General features: G+C 41.3%; 1 protein-coding gene across 5 annotated transcripts in view; it reads right to left on the reverse strand.

Moving 5' to 3' along the window:
- Nrxn1 (neurexin 1) overlaps positions 1-20,723 on the reverse strand; it is a 1,024,002-nt gene that overhangs the window by 387,597 nt on the left and 615,682 nt on the right. Inside the window, exon 1 of one of the 5 annotated variants that reach the window (XM_013018016.1) lies at positions 9,817-10,081. The exons of the other annotated variants lie outside the window; for them this stretch is intronic. Coding sequence (XP_012873470.1) covers positions 9,817-10,081 — 265 coding nt within the window. Of the gene's footprint in view, positions 1-9,816; positions 10,082-20,723 lie in introns of those variants that run through there. 5 annotated transcript variants of the gene reach the window in all.

Below are 20,723 nucleotides of genomic sequence, written 5' to 3' on the forward strand. Positions count from 1 at the left end.
TTTATGGATGTACTTGCAATTTAGTCTACTATCACAGCAGATATCAATTGGGTGGGGATTACATTTGCCAAGTAGAATGAAAGTAGTAATAAACATTAATAAGCATCTTAAATCAATCCTTCCTTTACTGATGATATGGTAGTGAGTATGGAGATTAACAAATTTATCAAAACAAGGAAAGAGATGAGGAAGGAGGGCACAGGAAGGCTCTGAATGCCTTGTGGGAAGAAGTGTGATGCCTAAAACAAATCAGAAGATAAGGAAGAGGCAACAATATTCAGAGAAATGACTTATAGGAAAGTAAAGTGTTCTTCATCCTCAGCTGGTCCTTTACAGACAACTGGAAAGAAGGAAAGCTAAAGAAAGAAACCAAATGTTCCATTTGTTGAGTTAAACTCTGTGTGCTGACAGCACAACATAGGGGTTAAGATCATGGATTTCCCAGTGAGCTTACTTGGACTCAATCTAGACCTCACAACTTCAGTTTTTGTACAAGATGCTATTTTAATAACCAACTTGTTCTATCTTCACACCCTCATATATGGAAAGTTAAAAGGAAAGATAAAGTGATTGGTATTTTAAGAGTTTAGAACAGTACTTGGCATATATAATAAAACCTCAGTTAGTACTCAATAAATATGTGATGCAACTGGTCACCGACTGTCTCTGTTCATCCGTCTAAATCTTATTCCATATAGTCTTTCTACTGAGGAGAATTCAGACTGAATTTCCTGTTCCATTGCAGTTACTTCCTTCCTACCTCATCAATACCAATAATTGAGTTAATTTCTTCTCTAAAGAGAATTCTTTAAATTATCTAAAGAGAATTACAATTTTAAATGTATCTTATTAAAAAGAAAAAAATACATTATAAAGAGTATTAACAGCATAGTTTCATTCTTGTTTTTCTATATTTTAGTCACCACAAAGACACCTGGACACCAATACCTTGTACAGCTATGAAAGCACAAGTCTCTTGACTGAACATGTTTATCAGAAAACCATCAGCACAATGAGCAGCACCGGAATCTCTGTACCTCACTTACGATGAGTCCCAAGCAAAGGAATGAGCAAGAAAGCCAAACACCCTATTTGCATATTTGACAGTATGTCCAATTAAGCACTTTGCTGACAGAGATTAATTCGGTATTCATCTTATTCCAGCATATGTTAATACTTTGACAGTGCACATGAAAAATGACACATAAAGCACATTGTTGAAGCACAGTATTGAAAACGTGAAGTGTGGACTTTCAGGAAGTGCAGCCTCACATTGAGAAAAGTCTCTCTCTCAACTTAGGAAACAGGTCATCTAGAAAATGATCAATTTTTCCATGACTACCTAGGCATTAATGACCCAATATGGCAAGATTTTTAGAAATGCATATGAAATATGAAGGAAATAGACTATTCAACAATGCCCTGCACACCAAATTAAAAGTTCAGTTTCCACATATATCTTCTAGACAAACATTCCCAGAGTTATTCAAGTTAGTCATGTTCAATGTTAGGTCTCTACACCAACCAGATTGAAACATCTGATCACTAAAAAGGATACCTATGCATGAGATAGCATAGACATACAGATACAAATTAAGGCCTTCATTACATGAGCAGAGAAATCTGGCCAAATATGAAAGGGGGATTAACTAAAAAAAAAAAATCACTTCATGAAATGTGCTACTGCTGGCCCAAATTAAAGTGTTAGCTTCTGAGAAAGAATCTTGATACTGGTCTACTACTCTGGCCTAATTCAGATTGTAGAATCACATATTTGCCACTCCTAGTGATGTGCTTATACACTCCAGCTATCCACACATTAGATAATCACAGCAACAACAAACACCAAAACCATGCAGAAATAATATTCAATCAATAACTGTCACTGCCTTATATTTTACCACATACTTAAAAAGCACTCCTATTATTCTCCTAAATTTTGTTGCTTTCTGCCTGCTAACTTTCAGAGAGAGAGAGATAATACTTTCTCATACTAATTGTATTACTAACTTTCAGAGTTAAAGACACATTATAATACATTCTCGTAATAGAAGTCACCTGTAAAACAAATTGCCTACTCTATATGTGAACACACACATCAATCACCTTGCTTTAAAAATGCTTGGCATGCTGTAATAAAATTTAAACTTAGGATTGTATAGTGAAAAATGGATTCCTTAATATGGATTTAAATAATAACTTTGAAATATACTGGAGTGGGTTCCCACATGGTCTCTGTTTCAATTCACAGATTTTGTAGACAGTGAGCTCACATGGTTGTTGCAGGAGGTCTTCTTATCTGCCTGTTTGGTTGGTGTTCAAAAGTAAATCTGTTCAGGAATCATCAACATGTGGCAATAAAGCTCTTTAGTATAATTGTTTTTACTTTATTATAACACTTAATCGCTAAATATTGTGTTTTGGGTTGAATTTGAAAATAGTCCTTCTTGATCAATTCATTTGCATCTTACTATGTTATTTACTAACAATACAAGAATAGCTGGAATCCCATGCACTAGTATACCAGGATGAATTTCACATCTCTATTCATTTGAAACATTTTGGGTACTTTCACCTAAGCAGAATGATAAATATTCCAGGAAATACCTTGGCTTACTCTGATTTGAATATTATACAATGCAAACTAGAGATCTGGCTCCTGTACGAGAGCTCTCAGGCATTGAGCAAAAAGCCATGGAAAAGCTCCAGGCTTCAGGTTCAACCCCAGTATTGAAACAAAAGAAAAAAAGTAATAAATACTACACAATATGTGGCTGTACTGTAACATTACATGCATTCTACAGATATGCACAGTTTTAATGTGTCAATAAATAAGCACGCACATAAAGGAATAATTTTAAAGCGATGGGGTTAATTGAACCCTTAAGGAAGAAGCAGTTTTTTGAAAATTGAAAATGTCATGACCCAGGAATAAAACTCAGTTTAAAATTCTAATGCAGTATTCATTTCAAAACTAAGTCTCTTAGCGGAGTGCCATGGAAAAGCAAAAGCATTATGGCTTCCTGCTAATGGAGTAGCCCTGGGAAAATTCCCACCTCTCTAAATCTGCCTCTTTGTCAGCAAAATAATGATCATAAGCCCAGCCAAGAGTGTGTGCCTGATTAGATGATACACTTTTCATGAAGGTACAGTGGAAATATACACTTAAAAGATAGGTGCTGTCATTCACTTCTGTCAAAAGTTCAAGAGAATGAATTGTTATATGATCAACACTGAAAAATATCTTACATTTAGAATATTTTAGGAGGTGATTACAAGTTTCCCTGCAGAGAGATAATTCATACCTACAAGACCAAGTAAGTCTAGGCAAGAAGATCAAATAAAGTTGGCTTTTGTGTGTGTGTGTGTACCAGTCCTAAGGCATGAACTCAGGGCCTGTTGTGCTTGAACTATTGTGCTCAGGACTAGCACTCTACTGCTCAAGCCACAGCTCTACTTCTGGCTTTTTCTGGTGATTAATTGGAGATAACAGTCTTATGAACTTTCCTGCCCAGACTGGCTTTGAACTGTGATCCTCAAATCTCAGCCTCCTGAGTAGTTAGAATCACAGGTATAAGCCTCTTGTGCCCAGTGAGAACAGATGACTTTTAAGAAGACATATCTTGAGACCTCCTCTAAGAGGAAAACACTAAGAAAAATGAACCCCACACCTGAGCCCCAAGCCATGGCTTCTACACCCCAAACTGAGCCATCTGATAAGAAATGATTTGAGCAATTAGACTGCTCAAGGAACTTGTATTCAATCATGGCAGAAATAGCTACAGTTCTATCATGCTTAGAATCAATGAGGCTGTGGGAAAAGACAAGAGTTTGAGAATTTTACAACATCTTATCATCAAAGGACTCTTAGAACTGGAAACGATCTTACAGGTCTGCTTGCCCAATTTTTTTAAGAGAGGGAAAAAGATAAGCATATGATTGACAAAATAATATAAAAAGTCATTCTCAATATTATTATCAACAGTGTTAACATCTTGAAGAACGATTTGTGCTTTTCATTGAAAAGAGATACATGATGTAGCATAGGATGAGTCACTGATGGATAACTGTAGAGATGGGTAGCCGTAGACTAAGATGGCTTTCTCCACATGCATCAAGTTCAGTTGCTCTGTTCTTTTCTCAGAAATTAAGCTTCTATCTCAGTAAAAAGAATGGTTTTTGATTATATGGTGCTACAGTGATGAATAAGTTCAGCCCCTCTTGCACTACTAGAGAAAAGGCTTCATGGACAGGTATTTTAAATGAGGAAGATGACTTAGAAATCATGGATTCTACAACTCTGCCAACTCTCTGGGTAGTTCTCTCAAATTATTTAATCTCTGTTGCCATACTGATAAAATGAGAGACATGTGCTCATTTGAGCTAAAAGCAACCACTAAGTGGATTCTAGAAGTCACATAGTAGGTGACAGCCTCATGACTGGAACTCTGATTTATTTCAAGGTCTGTCATTTCCACTAAGCATAGTTACTCTTTAAATTCTCTTAACTATTTAAAAACATTATTGGAAAACTGATAAATATAGCCTGGGCACTTTTCAAATTCAGAGTCTCATTCCTTCGTTATGCAGATAGGACAATATTATTTCCATTTTATGTTTTACAAAAACATTCTTAGGAAAGATGAATGGCTTAGCAAATTTACACTTATGCTAATAAACAACTATGGCCAAATTTTCACATAGATTTGTTTCTGAGAATTATCTCCACTAGACTAAGCTGCCAAAATTATTTGTATTCTAATGTACCTTTAAATCAATCAATTGTCTTTCTTAAATACATTTGCAAAATGAGTCTTGTCTCTCTTCTAAAAATAAAAGTTGTAAGTTTTGCTACAAGAGATATGTGCAGCAACTTGGAAGAGAGCAATTGTGCTCTTTCTAGAACTTTAATATTAAAGGACAATAAAAAGTGATGTAGATAAAATTCACTCTTTGATGGTTTTATCAGATCATTTTTATGTTATATCCCAGATGGTTGCCTCATGTATATAAACTTTATGGGTTTTTTCCCATTTGTTAGGAGACGACTTATTTTTAAAAAGAAGTTTTGTTTATTTGTTTAAAGATAACTCTACTAATAGCTTTGGTTTTTAGAGCTCAGTTGAATCTTAGTGATTGGACCTTGGATATCCTAGATCCTTCTCCTTCCTCTTATATTCCCTTCCTTTCTAGCTCTTTGGTTACCTTCTACAAACATGTAAAAACATGTCCATGGGGGAGGGTATTTCTAATATATTTACTGAGTGAATTAAAAATTATGGAATAATACATTATCATTTAGGGCAAGGAAAAAACTACAGTGCCAGGCCTAAGAATATGACTATTTAAAAGACTCTTCAGGGCTATTGGCTGGTTATTTTGGACTAGACAGCATTTCCATAGTATAAATTTTTGATCAAGAAGCCAATGGGAAACATGTGGAGCAGCAATGCCTACCTCAGCAGAATAGTCAGAGTAAAAATGTTCCCAAGTCACACATAGGAAGTAATTATCAGAATGACCAGTTTTTTTTTTCTATCATGCAGAATATAATGTGAAAGCTTTAACTAACCCACTTGGTTGCTACCCAAAACAATCCAGAGAAGATCCTATCAAGCAATGACCTCCTGCCTCCTAAAACAGCAAAAGAACAACAGAAACTTCCTGGGCAGAATCAATGAAGAGATCAGTGGGACACCAGTAAGGGACCATCAGCCTTTCTTGCCTGGTGCATTATTGTTAATACATGCTGGAAGCCAAACTCTGGGCTCTCTTCCTTGCAATGATTTCTACTCCAAGAGATCAGCCATTAAGCCCCATGGAGGACCCTCTTAGTTCTGTTTTCAAAACCTCTGAGATCATGGAATTGCTCTTGGCTACAGGACACAAAGCTTTGATTCTAAATTCCTCTTTGACTCTGATCAGAGATCTGGCTCCATTTTATTTTATTTTATTTTTGGCCCATCTATGATAAGCTCAGTAGTCCGACAAGTTAAATGATGTTCAAACTCCACTCCTTCTCTTAGAAATATAGTATGTGTTCTGAAAGTGACTGGGAATGAATCTTGATATACATTCAGGAGGTAATGATGACCCTTCTATAATAGCATTAAGCTAGTTGCTTTAAAAAAAAACACACATTAAAAAAATCTGTTAGCATTTTCTCCTGGGAAAGCCCTTTCTGCCCCTTAATAGTATAAGGCTCATCAGAGTAATATGATTTCCGGAGCTCCTATTTGTGAGAGGAGAAGGACTGGGAATGGTGTGTGCAGATCCATGATGGCTTTCTCCTTCCTCTAGCTCCTGAAATTACTGTGAGCCTCTAAGCTCATTTTGCAAAGTATGTAGAGCAGAGGTACTTTAGAAAAGCTAGGAGCCAAGATGAGAACCTGAGCCTGGCACTGACATCATCCGATACTCTGCACTTAGGGCATATCCTGAAGCAGTGCTGGCTGAGCACACAGGTCTATTCTGGACTCCTGTTGGCTTTACTTACAAGCAGGCTTGCTCTCATGTACATTCACACCATTCTCCGTTCATTGGAATTTTTCCAAAAAAATATTTTTTTAATTTTAAGTGCAGGTAAAATAAAGGAGGGGTTCAACAGTATTCTCAAGATGCACACTTTAAAAAAAAATCCTCCTAATCTCTGCAACTGGGTCAGCTTGTGCAAAGACACTGAGGGAGGGGTGGGGTAGCCATGAGCTCACTCTGCACCCTGCAAGCCTTGTAAGTGACACCTCATAATAGTGTAAATGAAGCATAGCGTGATGAGAAAATGAAGAAGAATGAACCCAGCAGTTTCCCAAACATAGGAGACTCAATTTTATTCCTTAAAATATACCACAAGGGCTTTTTGCTTTTGCACATTCAAGCATTTGCATGTATTCCCTATTATGAAAAAAAGCCTATTGAGTCTCAGAATTTCTCATACAATGTGTTCATTTACACACACAGTTATTTTTGAACTACATCGTATTTTGACCTGCCTCGATTTTCTGATGGCAATGTATCCTATGTAATTTACCTTTGTGCTTTCCTATACTGGTGCTTGCCTTTCTCTATCAGTCTAAAATATTCTTTCCCTGTGAGTCCTTTATTCCAGTAATTAACTAAATATGTAGGGAGCTTATTGATCCAACAGATGCAACATCACCTCTTCCTTATTCATTTAGTTTGAAGCCATCACCCCTACCTATCCTGTTTACTGCCCCTCTACCCTTTCCCACCTCATGGGAGTTTCTCTATCCCCCACTCCTAGAGGTTTCTTTATATAGAGTTAATTCCCTCATTTCAGGAGAAAACAAAACTAGGGATGAAGATTCACACCTGGCTCTTATTTAGTGAAGATTATAACCTGGCTGGTAAGTTTGTCCTGCTGATTAAAAAAAGCAGAGGAAGAATGAGGACAGAGGGACAACCTCTTACAAGAGTGAGTCTCAGGCAACTAGGGAGAGTTTTACAAACAAATGTGACCATTCACGAACACCTCTGAAGGAAGGAAAGTTATTTGGCCTCAAAGAACAACACCAATTGCTCCCCACACACAATTTTCTGCACTACCCCCAATAATGCTCTTTTCCAATGACAGATGCACCTGAGTTTTTTTTCATTCACATGCAAAGACCAGGGTTTTATTGTGGAGAAAGAGAGAAAAAAATGTTTGCAAAGACCGGCAGACGGCGCCTGCCTGGGGTAGAGACTGCAGTGGGAAAGGCAAAGGAGTGGCCTACTGTCCCGCAGGACCCCTTGATGTCCCCTCTACCCCCTCCCTCTCCAGCGTTCCCTCCCTCCAAGAGAGGGAAGGGGGAAAGAGGAAAAAGGAGAAGTTAATATGCATCTGAGGTTATTGTCCTAAAGCTTCCCACTGGTCCAGTTAGGCACCCTACCTGCTTGCTGGCATAGTCCCATCTGGCTCTCGTTCCCCGCAGCACCCACACATTCGCAGTCTGCTTCTTAGGTGCCCTGGCTCCACTAGCTGCTATGGGACTCACACAATTTGGCACAAGGCAGGGAGGACAGTGGTGCTGGACTCAGCCTAGGTAAAGGGAGCTCCAGGAACACTGAGAGCTGGTGGTGTGAGAGCGGGTTCAAACTCCTTACTGTTTCAGAACAATCTACCCCTGATACTTGTAGCTAGGAAGCTGTGGTTTCAGCTATTCATGTTAGTACTTGCAAAAAAGAAAAAGAAAAAAAAATCCCTGGGAGAGCAGCTGAGGAAGGAAGAAAGGAGTCAATTTCTAGGATCCACAGTGGATGGAGCATTCTTAACTCCCAAAGAGGGGTTGCCAGGGTGACTCTGTCTCTCTTCGTTTAAATAATGTTATAGCTTCTCAGACCTAACCAGAATTGTCCCCAGATAGGAAGACTACTTCTGGGGAAGAGAGCAAACCTGGTATCATCAGTGGATTCCCCAAGGCAGAGCAAAATCCACAGGGAGAAGGGAGCAAGGAATCTAGGGGCATGCAATAAAGAGGGAGGGGGGGGGAAGAACTAGAAGTGTTCACAACTTTCACTCTGCTTTGTAAATAAGTGGGAATAAAAGGAATATTGTAAATGAGGTAACACACACACACACACACACACACACACACAGAGTGATAGATTACTTTGGGTAATTCTGGGAACAAGAAATAAGCTTTGATCTACAGATGAGAAGAACCTGGCTCAAACTATTAGCTACTTGGAGAAGGAACCTGCTAGCCAAAACGCTTCTCTACATCCTGCTCTTTCCAAAAGAATTGGATATTGGTAGAAGCATGATGCTGCTCTAACTTCTCCTCCAGGCAGATCTCCTGGATTATTAGCCCAGCTGGCACTGACCGACTGCCCCTCCTTGGGAAGGACCAGATACTGTTGAAAGAAAGAAGCAGACCTCCCTTATTCCCATGGCCTGCAGACAAAATTCTCAGGGAAATGGGTTAGTGTAGATAAGCCTCTGCTTGTTCTATTTAGAAAATAACTCAACCTCATCACCAAGAAAAGGAAATGCATGTCTGGGTGGAGTGGGTGGAAGAGGGAGAGTCTCCAGGAAGACTCTTCCTTGCTGGGTAAGAAGGGCTGGCCAGCCTGAGAGAAGGTGTCTCTTTCTGCAGCTTCCTTTTCCAATGAAGGAATAACTGGGGCAGAAGAGCTGGGCCTCCTGTGGAGGGAGTCCCAGGTCCCAGGACCACTTCCTTCTCACTGCAGTCTGGACTCACTTTGGAGGAATGTGGGGGCTGGACTGTCTCTCCCGGTCCCTGCAGAAGGGGGGGGCAGTGCGGGCGTGGGCGAGCCCGCGCGCGCTCACACACACACACACACACACACACACACACACACACACACACACACACAGCACAGACAAAAGGTTCTGCAGAATTCTCCTCTGCCTCTCTCTGGCTCCCAGGTCCCTTGCTTGAGCGCGGCGCCCCATCCGGCCACCTAGTGACCTTCTGGCGAGTGAGGCTCCCTTCCCGCGGGGCTGGGCGCCCGGCCCAGGCTGGTCATTTAATAGGTGCCCGTATTTCTCTGCCCGTACCTCGACCAGCAATGCCCCTCCCACCCCTCACCACGAACACCCAGCGCCTTCCCCCCAACCCCTTCTATTGTCTTCAAAGAGACAAGTGGCTTCCACTAAACACACCCAAATGCACCTCCCTTTTCCGAAGCTCCCTTCGCTGGGAGCCCTCAGGTGGGGGTGTGGGGGAGGGGGAGAGCCCAGCAGCAAGTGCGGGGTTGAACGAGGGAGGGGGAGAGAGGGGGGGACGAGGTGTGGAGGGGTGAGAGGTGGGGGGGGGAGAGGTAGCCCGCAGGAACTTGGCATCGCAGACCCACCGTGTCCGCCTCGCAAGGATGCCGGTGACCTGTAGATTGCAATAGGCACTGAATGATGCTTGCTGCTGCCATGGAAATGGTGGATGTGGTGCGCTCCCAAACTGGACGCCCCCCAGGCCACTCCGAGGAGGCCGCTGAGGGTGAGCGGGACTATCCAGAGCAGGGCCAGGCGCCCCCCTGCGCCGCCGCCGCCGCCACCGCCGCTGCCGCCGCCGCCCCCGGGCGAGCCCAGCTCGGCACCGCACCGGAGCATCCTCGGGTACATGGCGGGGCGCCCGCCGCGGGAGGCAAAGTTTGGGGCGCGCGGGGAGAGGACCGGAAAGGGAGAAGCTGGCGGCGCTGGGGAGGGGGGGCGGTAGGCTGCAGGGGCCGGCTGCCTCACCGCGCCCCAACACCCATCCTCTCCCTCCTTCGGACAGTCTTCTCGGGGTGCTGGAATCTGTCGTGCCGGGTACCCCAAACAATCCGAAACATAGCCGCCGCCGAGGCGAGATGCAGCTGGAAGTAGAGGGGTGGGGGGGGCTTGTCCGGAAAGGCAGCTTTCCCCCACCAGCCCCAGACACCACCAACCACCACCACCAGCACCACCACCACCGGAGAAACCACGCAGCAAGCGCGCCACAGGGCAAGAGCTCTTTCCAGCTTTCCAGGGTTCCAGGTTCTCCAAAGATACTCCCAGAGAGTTTTCCGGGGCGCCGGAGTGCGTGTGCCCCAGCAGGGGGGTGGGGGAGAGGTAGGGGAGCCGGGAATTGGGGTTTTTTGGTTGTTTTTTTGTTTTGTTTTAAAGCGCCTCGCCGCGGGTCCTCACTTCCACCTGACGGCCATCCACCGCGAATCCACTAGGTATAATCCATCGAGCATGGTGTGTGGGCACCGGGGAGGCCACTTCGCCGGCCCAAGCTCCTCTCAAAGGACCAGCAGCAGACCCCACGGAAGGGAAGCACTCCCTTCGCTCCATGCAGCCCCGGACGGTTCCCCCGCGGGCGCCAGCCTGCCCCGGGCAGCGCGCGGAGGAGCAGCGGCGCGCATCGCCCGGCTCCGGAGGCGATCTCCGAGTCCACCGCCGCCGCCGCCGCCTCCTCCTGACACTGACGCCCGACGAAGGGGGTTTTTCCACGGAGAAGAGTGCACCCTTCTGAAGGAAGCAGGGATCGAACCGGGGGTTTAAAAAAAAAAAGGGAAGAAAGAAAGGAAAAGGACTGGGGACAAAGCTGAAGCAGCTGAAAGAGTAAGGAGGAAAAAGAAAGAAAAGAAAAAGAAAAGAAACACACACACACACACACACACACACACACACACACAGGCTGGTGAAGCCCGGGGCTCTATGCAAATCTGCAGTCTCCAAACAGCAAATCACCAAAGCTCGCATGCAATGCAGAGTCTATGTAACCAGGGAGGCTGGGCCAGCATCCGCAGAAAAAATCGCCCCGCTCTGCCTCTCCCTCACATTCTCCCCACAGCAAAGGCACACGTGGACCGCTATGCCAGGAACACCTTAAAAAAGCAACTCTTCCCCCTCTTCAGCCCGGTGGTGAGGATCCTTCTGCCGGAATTACAATGGCAAAAGGCACCCTGCTCTACCCCATAGCTCTGGTCTCCAAGTAACCCAAGTGTCTTGAGAGCTCTTAAAAGGGAAAGAAGGTGCCTCTTTTTATTGGACCGAACTTGATCTACCAGGTGTGCAAAACCCAAGTGGTAAATATGGCTTGACACCATCTCCTCAAGCATCAGTGCGGATGATCTGTTAGTTACACATATTACTCATAACAAAGAGTCTCCCTTCCTATTACAATATCACAGCTCATTAAAAAGAAAAAAAGCAGTGGATTTTCGGAGGAGAAGAAGGAGGGGGAAAAAGCATGATCAGCTGGGGAAGAGGTAGGAAGAAAAGAAAAAAAGGGAGGATGGAAAGAGAAAAGAGGACATAGAACAGAGAAATGGTTTAAAAAATGAACTTGCTTATTTTTTCATTCAATAAATGTGGAATAGCTCCACAGATCTCTCCAGAAGCCCAGCTGTGATCCTCTTGACTAAGGGTGGAGTTCTACTTTTCTCTTAGCTTGTCTTAGAAGCAAGATAGATCATTTCTACATTTATGTTCTACTGGCAAAACACAACGCCTTCGCCTGGAATCTGTATGGTCCAGGTGAAAGCCCAGAGCAAAGCCACCCACACCTTTGAGAAATCCACGACCTATAGACTGGATAAGGAAAACCAGAGACAAGAATTTGAGCTATGATAGAAATATTCCTAAGGTTCCCAAAATGATTTTAAGAAAAGATACTGTATCTTGTGACTGAATGGATGTCTGTCATTTATTTATTTTTCCTGATTAGAGACACAGGGAAACAACCCTGGTTTCTCACCACCTGTATGTGATCTGTGGTGAACAAATACAACATTCTGTATTTAAGGAAGAATGAGAAGGAGGAGGAGGAGGAGGAGGAGGAGGAAGAAGAAGAAGAAGAAGAGGAGGAGGAGAGGAGAAAGAAGAAGAGGTGGTGGAGGAGGAGAAGGAAGAAGTAGAAGAAGAAACAGAGTGTTGGTGGTTTACACCACTAATCCTAGCTACTCAGAAGGCAAAGATCTGCGGATCACAGTTTGTGAGAATCTTATCTCCAACTAACCACCAAAAAAAAGAAAGAAGGAAAGAAAAAAGAGAGAGGGAGGGAGAGGAGAGAGAGAAAAAGAGAGAGAGGGAGGGAGAGAGAGAGAGAAGCTGGAAGTAGAGGTATGGTTCAAGTGGCAAGAGTGTCAGTTTTGAGAAAAAAGGAAAAAAAAAGAGAGAAAGCTCAGGGACAGTGCCCAGCCCCTGAGTTCAAGCCCCATATTTCTGGGGCCATGTACAAAAACTGAAATTTCCCACAATTAAAAAAATAAAAGGAATGCTGGAAGGATTTGATTCAATTTAGCTACGTGCCCATATGGCCATTTGGACTTCATGCTAGAGTACTTTTGAAAACATCACATAGTTTTTGGAACAAAGACATGACACCTCTCCACCCACATATGGCATATTAACCCTGCGTAACATTCAACCCTGCAAGCTGACAGCCACTCCATCATCAGTGTTTAGGACCCTGCCTCAAGCAAACTTGTAGCAACCTAAACCTCACATATTTTTTATCAATGTTGATTTTACTGAAATAATAATTCTTCAGTAGTTCATTAAAGTACTTAAATAAACTATGTCTTTTAACCTCCACCTGAAAGGCCATGAGAATCCAATATCTTCTTACTGTGTTGCTTCGATACAGTACCTAAGTTATCTCTTCTTCATTCTGTTACTTTTGTATTACAGGTACTTAAATTATTAGGAAGAATCATACTTATTATTAAGTTTTCAAGTAATGCTTCAAGAAGATGAGGAAAATCCTCCCCACAACTTGTTTTCAAAGCTCCAGTTTTCTGTTAGCCAGAAAAGAACAAGAACCTATCAGTTAGGAAAACCATGATGTGATCATAGCACCACCATTTTACTGGTTAGTTCACATTTGTTTCTTTGCCTCTCACTGAGGTTTCACAACTTTGGTTATAAAATAGTCATGTTCTGGTATTTCCTGACAATCTCACAAGGTGGTATAATGTGTTATTTAGTGCTAGAATAGTTTTTTTTTATGATGTGTTACTTAGTGCTAGAATAGTTCTGAAAAAAATCAAATATTCCTTACAATCAATGGCATTATGCCTAATTTCTATACAGGCATAGGATATTTGAGCTGATTAGTATGTGCAATATATTCAATCTCTTTCCACTGATAAGTAATGCATTATACTGTTCTTCAATACCCCCACCTATGATGTAATCTGTCCTTCCTTTCCTAACGAGATGGTAGATTCTTGAAAAGTACAGAAGTCAAGACTTCATTTGGACTCCCTCTAGTGCCCAGCATATGTGAAACATAAGTTTTTCTCTGTACAGAGTCAATTCTCATTATTTTCAGCAATTATAGCCTATAAAGTCACCATAACTGCTAAGTTAGCAAATATTGAACCATTGCTTCCAAAGGGAAATGCAAGGTTATGTTCCTGTGAACTTCTAGTCACAATTTTGATCCACTGGTTAATAACCACCTTACATAACCTGTGTTTTGTGCTTCTGGACTGAAGAACTTCAGGACTGAAAAAAGCTTATCTAGCACATGCATTTTTCTTCTTTATTTTCCCCCTTTTTAGTGGTACTGGGGTTTGAACTTAGGGCCTTGTGCTTGGTATGCAGACATTCTAATCATTTAAGCCACAGGCTTAGGTTTTCACTTTAAGGGACATCACAGCCTTTACGCTTTTCTGAACACTACAGAGCACTTCGGAATTATGTGTGGGTGCTATTTTAAATAGCAAAATTACTTACCTAAAGCATAATGTTAAAAACAATAACAACTACTACTGCTACAACCACAAAAACACTTGAGGGGCTGAGGTAGGAGGATTGTGAGTCCAGCCAGGGATACATAGATACTCTGTTTCAAACAACAACAACAACAAAATGTGGCATTAAATAATCTGTAAATAGGGCATTTATTCATAGTGTGAGAGCTCAACCAAGAAGGCAGAGCCGAAACTTCAATGTTTTCACTATTCTCTGCACATCTACTAATGACTGCTTAAGTGCCAGGTATAATTCGGTGCCAGGTACAATTATTTAGATATAACTCAGTGCTTTAAATAAAATTTTACTAAAGAGAAATGATGAATTCCTACAGGAATAATTGAAATCAATAATATTTGTTATTCTCTTACTTGCTAGAAAGGTACAGGACAGGGTCTTTGGAGAGTGATTTGTATACATTAAAGCCAATGGGATTAGATTGATCATGGAAGGGTCTGATGAACTTTCTTAAGAGTACTACATGAAGAAGGCTTTTATCCTGTCTTGTACCATCTGTGGCCTGAAAAGATAGAGGCAAAGTAAGGGAAAGAGGAAATCTTAGTTTTACAGGGAAGAAATGTGTATAACTACCTGGAAAGAAGAAATTGTTGTTGTAGTCTTTCAAGCAGACATGGAGGGCACCTTTGCAATGTTCAGGACGTTCTAGGGTGAATACTGTGCTGTAGGTGCTGCAATATTTGTTATAAATGACAGTAATTTTATGGAACTCTCTCTAGCTAGTAAGAAAAGTCTTATGGGCAAACCGTACCTAATCTATATGAAGTAGACAAACCTTGTGCTTACTCTTTCAACTATGTCCCTCCCTCAGCTTCCAATTACATCCTGTGAGGAAAACTGAGGCAGCAATGTGTTGCTGTTGTTCTGGCTCTCACAAGATGAAGTGCCCTCATATAAGATCTTATCCTCTCTCTTTTTTAATCTTTAATGAGTAAAGTCTTGCTATATGGCCTGGCTGGACTCAAAGTCATAATCTCAACCAACCCTCCTGCCTCATCTTCTGGAGCAGTGACTATATACCACCAGATAGTTTTTCCTCAGGAATGTTCCAGTATCACAGTCAGCATTTACAGACATCAGAGAGGCTTCTGACTGTTTCCGGCTATCACCATCTCGAATCATGCTGTGGCATTGTTCATTAGTCAGAATATACGTTGGAAATAGATTATCATTGAGGAAATCTATGTCTTCACAACTGGTGTGTTAGAGATTATCTCTTTCGAGGTCATGAACATGTAAGATATATGGTTCAGCAAAAACCCTTTATAGAGATGCTTCCCATCTACTTAGAGTTTGTGAATTACAAAGGTGTCTCACCTATTACCAAGAAGAAGATGCTAAACGAATAGTACAAACTAACCAGCTGTAGCCGGTACAACTATGAGAATTTGAAATGTATTAAATCATTAAATCATTTGATCATGCTACAAGCTAGGTACGACTACTGATCTCTAGCAGTTCATAGTTATCTAGTTCTGAGAGGGAACTAGTTGTTGCCATGAAAACATTGTCACATTTGCTTTAAAGAAAAAAAGAATCTTGCAAGACATTTTTCAGGCACCAAAAAGGACAAAGAGCTAGCACCTCTTCAGGCTTTGGAAACAGTGAATAAAATCCTATGGCTACTTTCTAATAAATGTCTGTTTCACTAGAAGAAGTTGGTCTTGCAGCTTGCATTCACAATGAACTCATTATGACGTATACTTCTAAAATGTCCTGGATGAGTAGTTAATTCTCACCCCTAACAATTGTAGCTACTGAAAGCTACCTGTAAGAATCTAAAGAGTTGTGTGTGCTAAAGCGATATGAAGCCAACTTTCAGGTGGTTATTTACTATGACTACAAACACAAATTAGACAACAATGTGAATAAAAGTGGGAGATGGGCTTGAAAGTTGAAGATGGAAACAAAAGAAGTAGAAGGACAACAAGAACAGAGGGGGTAGAGGTAGCAGTTTGGGAAGAAATGGAAAGGGCGGATCATAATTATTTTCTCCTATCCCCAAATTGACTCTAGTGTCTCAAGAAATAGGGTGGTTGTCAGACAGATACTTCCATCTTTTCATATTTTTTGGAGCATAATTGGGAATCTGTACAGCTCGGCATTAAGCTTTTTAAATAGAAAAGTAGACACTAAAAGCAGCAGAGGGGAAGTGTATTAAAACCCACATGCAGCACTAATCTTTTAGAAATTAAAAATGAGGAGAATGTCAGTTTTGCATTTTACATTTCTACTGATGTCAGCATAAAGGAAAGACAAGCAGACCCCCATGTCTACCTACCTATATTCATCAGTTAGAACAGAGAGAAAGGGGATAGAGACTCAAAGAGGTTCTTGGGTCTATGAAAGTTACAAGATAAACCTTTGATCCTGTTATTCTGCGATGTTACTTTAGGTTCTTCAGGGCATTCTGAGACAGGATGGAAGAAGAAGAACATTTAAACAACAATGGCAGGGCTAAAAGCATCCATGGACATTTGATGGTTTCCTTTTGATGGTCAGATGATAAACTTGAGCTGCAGAAACTACTTTTTGATTTATGATGTGTTCACATGTTTGGAAGTTTACTTTTGTCTCCAACTGTCCATAATCCAGTTAGAGACTGCTGAATCCAGTCAACTTGGTTATTACACAGAGCCTCTATATTGATAGAAACCAGAGCTCTGAGTAAGACATCAACATGCACCAACATAGGGCCTAACTGACTCAAATCAAATGAAAGCCTGGATATTGTTGTATTTTAAACACAGTTTTTGTTTGGGACTGGAGTATTTTATAATTTCAGTATTCCTTTAATTCCACTTAATAAAAATGTAATTTATGTCATCCTGTATAAAACCTGGTGCTTAAGCACCATAGAAGAGCCATGAAGATTTCATTCTGTGTCTTTAATTGTTGTGGTTATTTACTTGGATATCAACCAATAGCATGCCATCTTTTCCCCAGTATCAACATATCTTGATTGTGTAGTTGTTTCTAGCTGTTGACTAACTCTTCCATACCTCTATGCTCTTCCAGTGTGAATGTGTTCAGAATATACTAGTGGGAGAACAGGTAGCTGGAGGGCCTGGATATGAGTTGGAATATAAACCCATCATTGCTATTGATATGACATTAGATTTAATGGCTTCTCGTTCCAGTTTTCTCATCTGAGAAAATAAGAGACATATGTAATTGAACTGGGACAGTTTCTAAGATATATATATATATATCATATATATATATATCATATATATATATATATATGATAAGTATATATATACATATACATATATATCATTTCCTTCGTACATATCATAGTTACATGCTAATGCTATAAACATAATGAGCTGGGATGAGGGTTTTTAACTTAGATACAGCCTAAACTGCCCTTATTCAGCCTATATTCAAGTTCACTTGTCTCCCCCAGAAACTTACTAATTTAGTTATTCTTTAAAATTGTGGTGCGGGCTGGGAAGGTGGCTCAGTGGTAGAGCGCTTGTCTTGCATGCCTGAGGCCCTGGGTTCGATTCCCCAGTACCACATAAGCAAAAAAGAAAAAAGCCAGAAGTGGTGCTGTGGCTCAAGTGGTAGAGCACTAGCCTTGAGCTGAAGAGCTGAGGGACAGTGCCCAGGCCCAGAGTTCAGGCCCCACAACCGAACTCCCCCGCAAAAATTGTGGTGCTTTAAATCTGTGGACTTTACTGGGCCTGTGAACCATCAGAAGATCTGGTACCTCACTGGTTGCTCTTCTTTGGATCCTTGTTCTCTTTGATGGACCTTGTTTATTCACATTACTGCAGGAACAGGTTCCTAAGGAATGCTGAAGCTGCTGACCTAGGGGGGAAGGTTTTGAGAGCCAAGGTTCTGTTGGACTATCAAGTCCTTGGCACAGGTTTTAGTAATGAGCACAGAAGAGTACTTTCCCATTTACCTGTTTACCAGCGATCTAACCTCTGTTTAGCTGATCCCATAAAACTACAGCCTAGGAGACAGAACTTTTTCCATCTTTTCTCTTGAAGGCATTTTTGTAGACTTCAATATGACAATCTTATAAACCTACTTGTTCTCATCTTATATCAGGTAACTAGTAAATTCCATTTACTAGTTCCTTTCCAACTTTAATAAGGTTAACCTTGCTAAAGGTGAAACACAGGAATGGAGATGCTATACCAGGATTCAGCTCTGCTTCTACTTACTAGCTGTGTGGCCTTGGGCAGGTTATGTAAATGCAATGTTCTCATCTGTAAAAGGTGCTAATCATTGTTGCTGTCAGGTGAAATGAGTTGACAAATGTGAAACATGTAGAATAGAAGAATTGAATTGAATTGAATGTAAATATATATGCATACTATCTTTGTTATAGTTGCTATTATTCACAATGGACCTGCCTGTCTGCCTTTCTTCTTTCCCTCCATCCCTTTTGCCCACCATCCCTCCTTCCTTCTTTCCTCCTTTCATTCATTTATTCATTCTATTATTGGGTTTGGATTCAGGTCCCTTAGCTTTATCATTCAAGACTGGTACTTAAACAACCCCACCTTTGGCTTTTTGGTGGATAATTGGAGGTAAGAGTCTCAGGGACATTCCTGCCCAGGCTTGCTTTGAGCCATGATCCTCAGATCCTAGCATCTGGAGTAGGTAGGATTACAGGCATGAGCCACCAGCACCCAGCAGAATTATGAAAATATTTGTTTTCAAATAGGCCCTAATATTTCCCATCCAAATAGTCAATCACTAACCAAAGGGGAAAATTCCTTCTGTGACCTGGCATATAAGGCCAGCAATCTGGCCAGCATCAACTAGAGGAAAGATTCAATCCATAAACTGACAACCTGGGACCTGCCTTCCTACATTCCAAGGTACCATCTTTCACATACTTGCACAACTGTAGCAGAAAGAAACACAAGATTGTTGAGAAGGTCTTTTTTTTAGGGAGGGGGGTCCGGTCGTGGGGCCTGAACTCTGGGCCTGGGTGCTGTCCCTCAACTCTTCAGCTCAAGGCTAGCACTCTACCACTTGAGCCACAGCGCCACTTCCAGCTTTTTTCTTTTTGCTTATGTGGTGCTGAGGAATGGAACCCAGGACCTCAGGCATGCAAGGCAAGCGCTCTACCACTGAGCCACCTTCCCAGACCTTGAGAAGGTCTTTACAATGGAAATAGCCAGTATAAGGCAAGGTAGGGTGATCTTAAAATTCAGGCATACTTTTCAAATTCTCTAGTAAATACAGATACATTCAAACCAGACACTAAAATCATTTACCCTATATGTTTAATTTCTCCAGTGTCCAAGTACTTACTTACAGTATAAACTAACCCAATCTATCTTTACAATTTTATAATCTGGAAACAATTGTGCCAATCAAAGGCACTGGAAAGAATCCAATCATATAATTTGTATTGGATCATAAATAGAGTTATCTGGGCTCTATAAATAACCTTCACTCAATTCAAGACATATTGGAAGACATATGTGTTAGGTTACACATATCAGAGTAATCTTTTATTCTATTTTTGTGCTTTTTTTCTGCCAGGAGTGGAGCTTGAACTCAGGGCCAAGGCACTGTCCCTTAGCTTCTTTGTTCAAGGATGGTGCTCTACAACTTGAGCCAGAGTTCCACATCCAGCTTTTTGCCAACAATGTGGAGCTAACAGTCTCCTGGACTTTCCTGCTTGGGCTGACTTCAGATTGTGATAATGAGATCTCAGACTCTTGAGTAGCTAGGAGAGAGCCACCAGAACCTGCTGAGATGTAGGATTATTGCCATAAGATTACAGATAAATTAGTATGACTGTTCCATTGCCAAGTTATGTTGCCCAGGGAAAATTATGTAACAGGCTATATTAAACACTCCAAAATGTGCCACCATGCAGACTCTAGCACAAACCTCCAGCACAAACATGGCTTCTTCCCCTACAAACACACTTTATTAACTCACCACTCTTCTCTAAAACAACATACAGGTTTTGAAATTTTAATTATTTATTTTATGGTAATACTGGAGTTTGAATTTAAGCCATTGGGCTTGGTAGGCAAGTGCCTCTACCACTTCAGTCATTCTCACAGTTCTTTTTGCTTTAATTATTCTTCAAATGGGAAGGTTGGCCTCAGACTGTGAGCTTTCTACCTTGATCCCACACATGGTGGGGATCACCAGCAAATGTAGCTTGTTTGTTGAGAACAAGTCTGGCTAACTTTTTGGTCTGAGCTGACATTAAACCATGATCCTTCCACCACTTCTTCCTAAGTAGCTGCGATTAAAGAAATGAACCACTGTACTCAGTCCTAATTTTAAGCCACATCAAATGACCTTTTTGTTGTCCATATTATTTCCTTGGTAAAAATTATATATTTTTCCTTCTTGCCTCTTAATACTCACTTTCCATTTTACTGATTTTTAACATGTTTCATATTTTCCTATTCATATTATAAAGATTCCTTTCTTTCCCATACTCCATTAAAGAATTCCACCAAATTAAGACATTTATTCAATGTATAAATTCTTGACTATAGGCATTTATAATAGAAACATTCTCACA

Source organism: Dipodomys ordii, unplaced genomic scaffold, assembly GCF_000151885.1.
Source record: "Dipodomys ordii isolate 6190 unplaced genomic scaffold, Dord_2.0 Scaffold37, whole genome shotgun sequence".
In the NCBI taxonomy this organism is placed as follows: Eukaryota; Metazoa; Chordata; class Mammalia; order Rodentia; family Heteromyidae; genus Dipodomys; species Dipodomys ordii.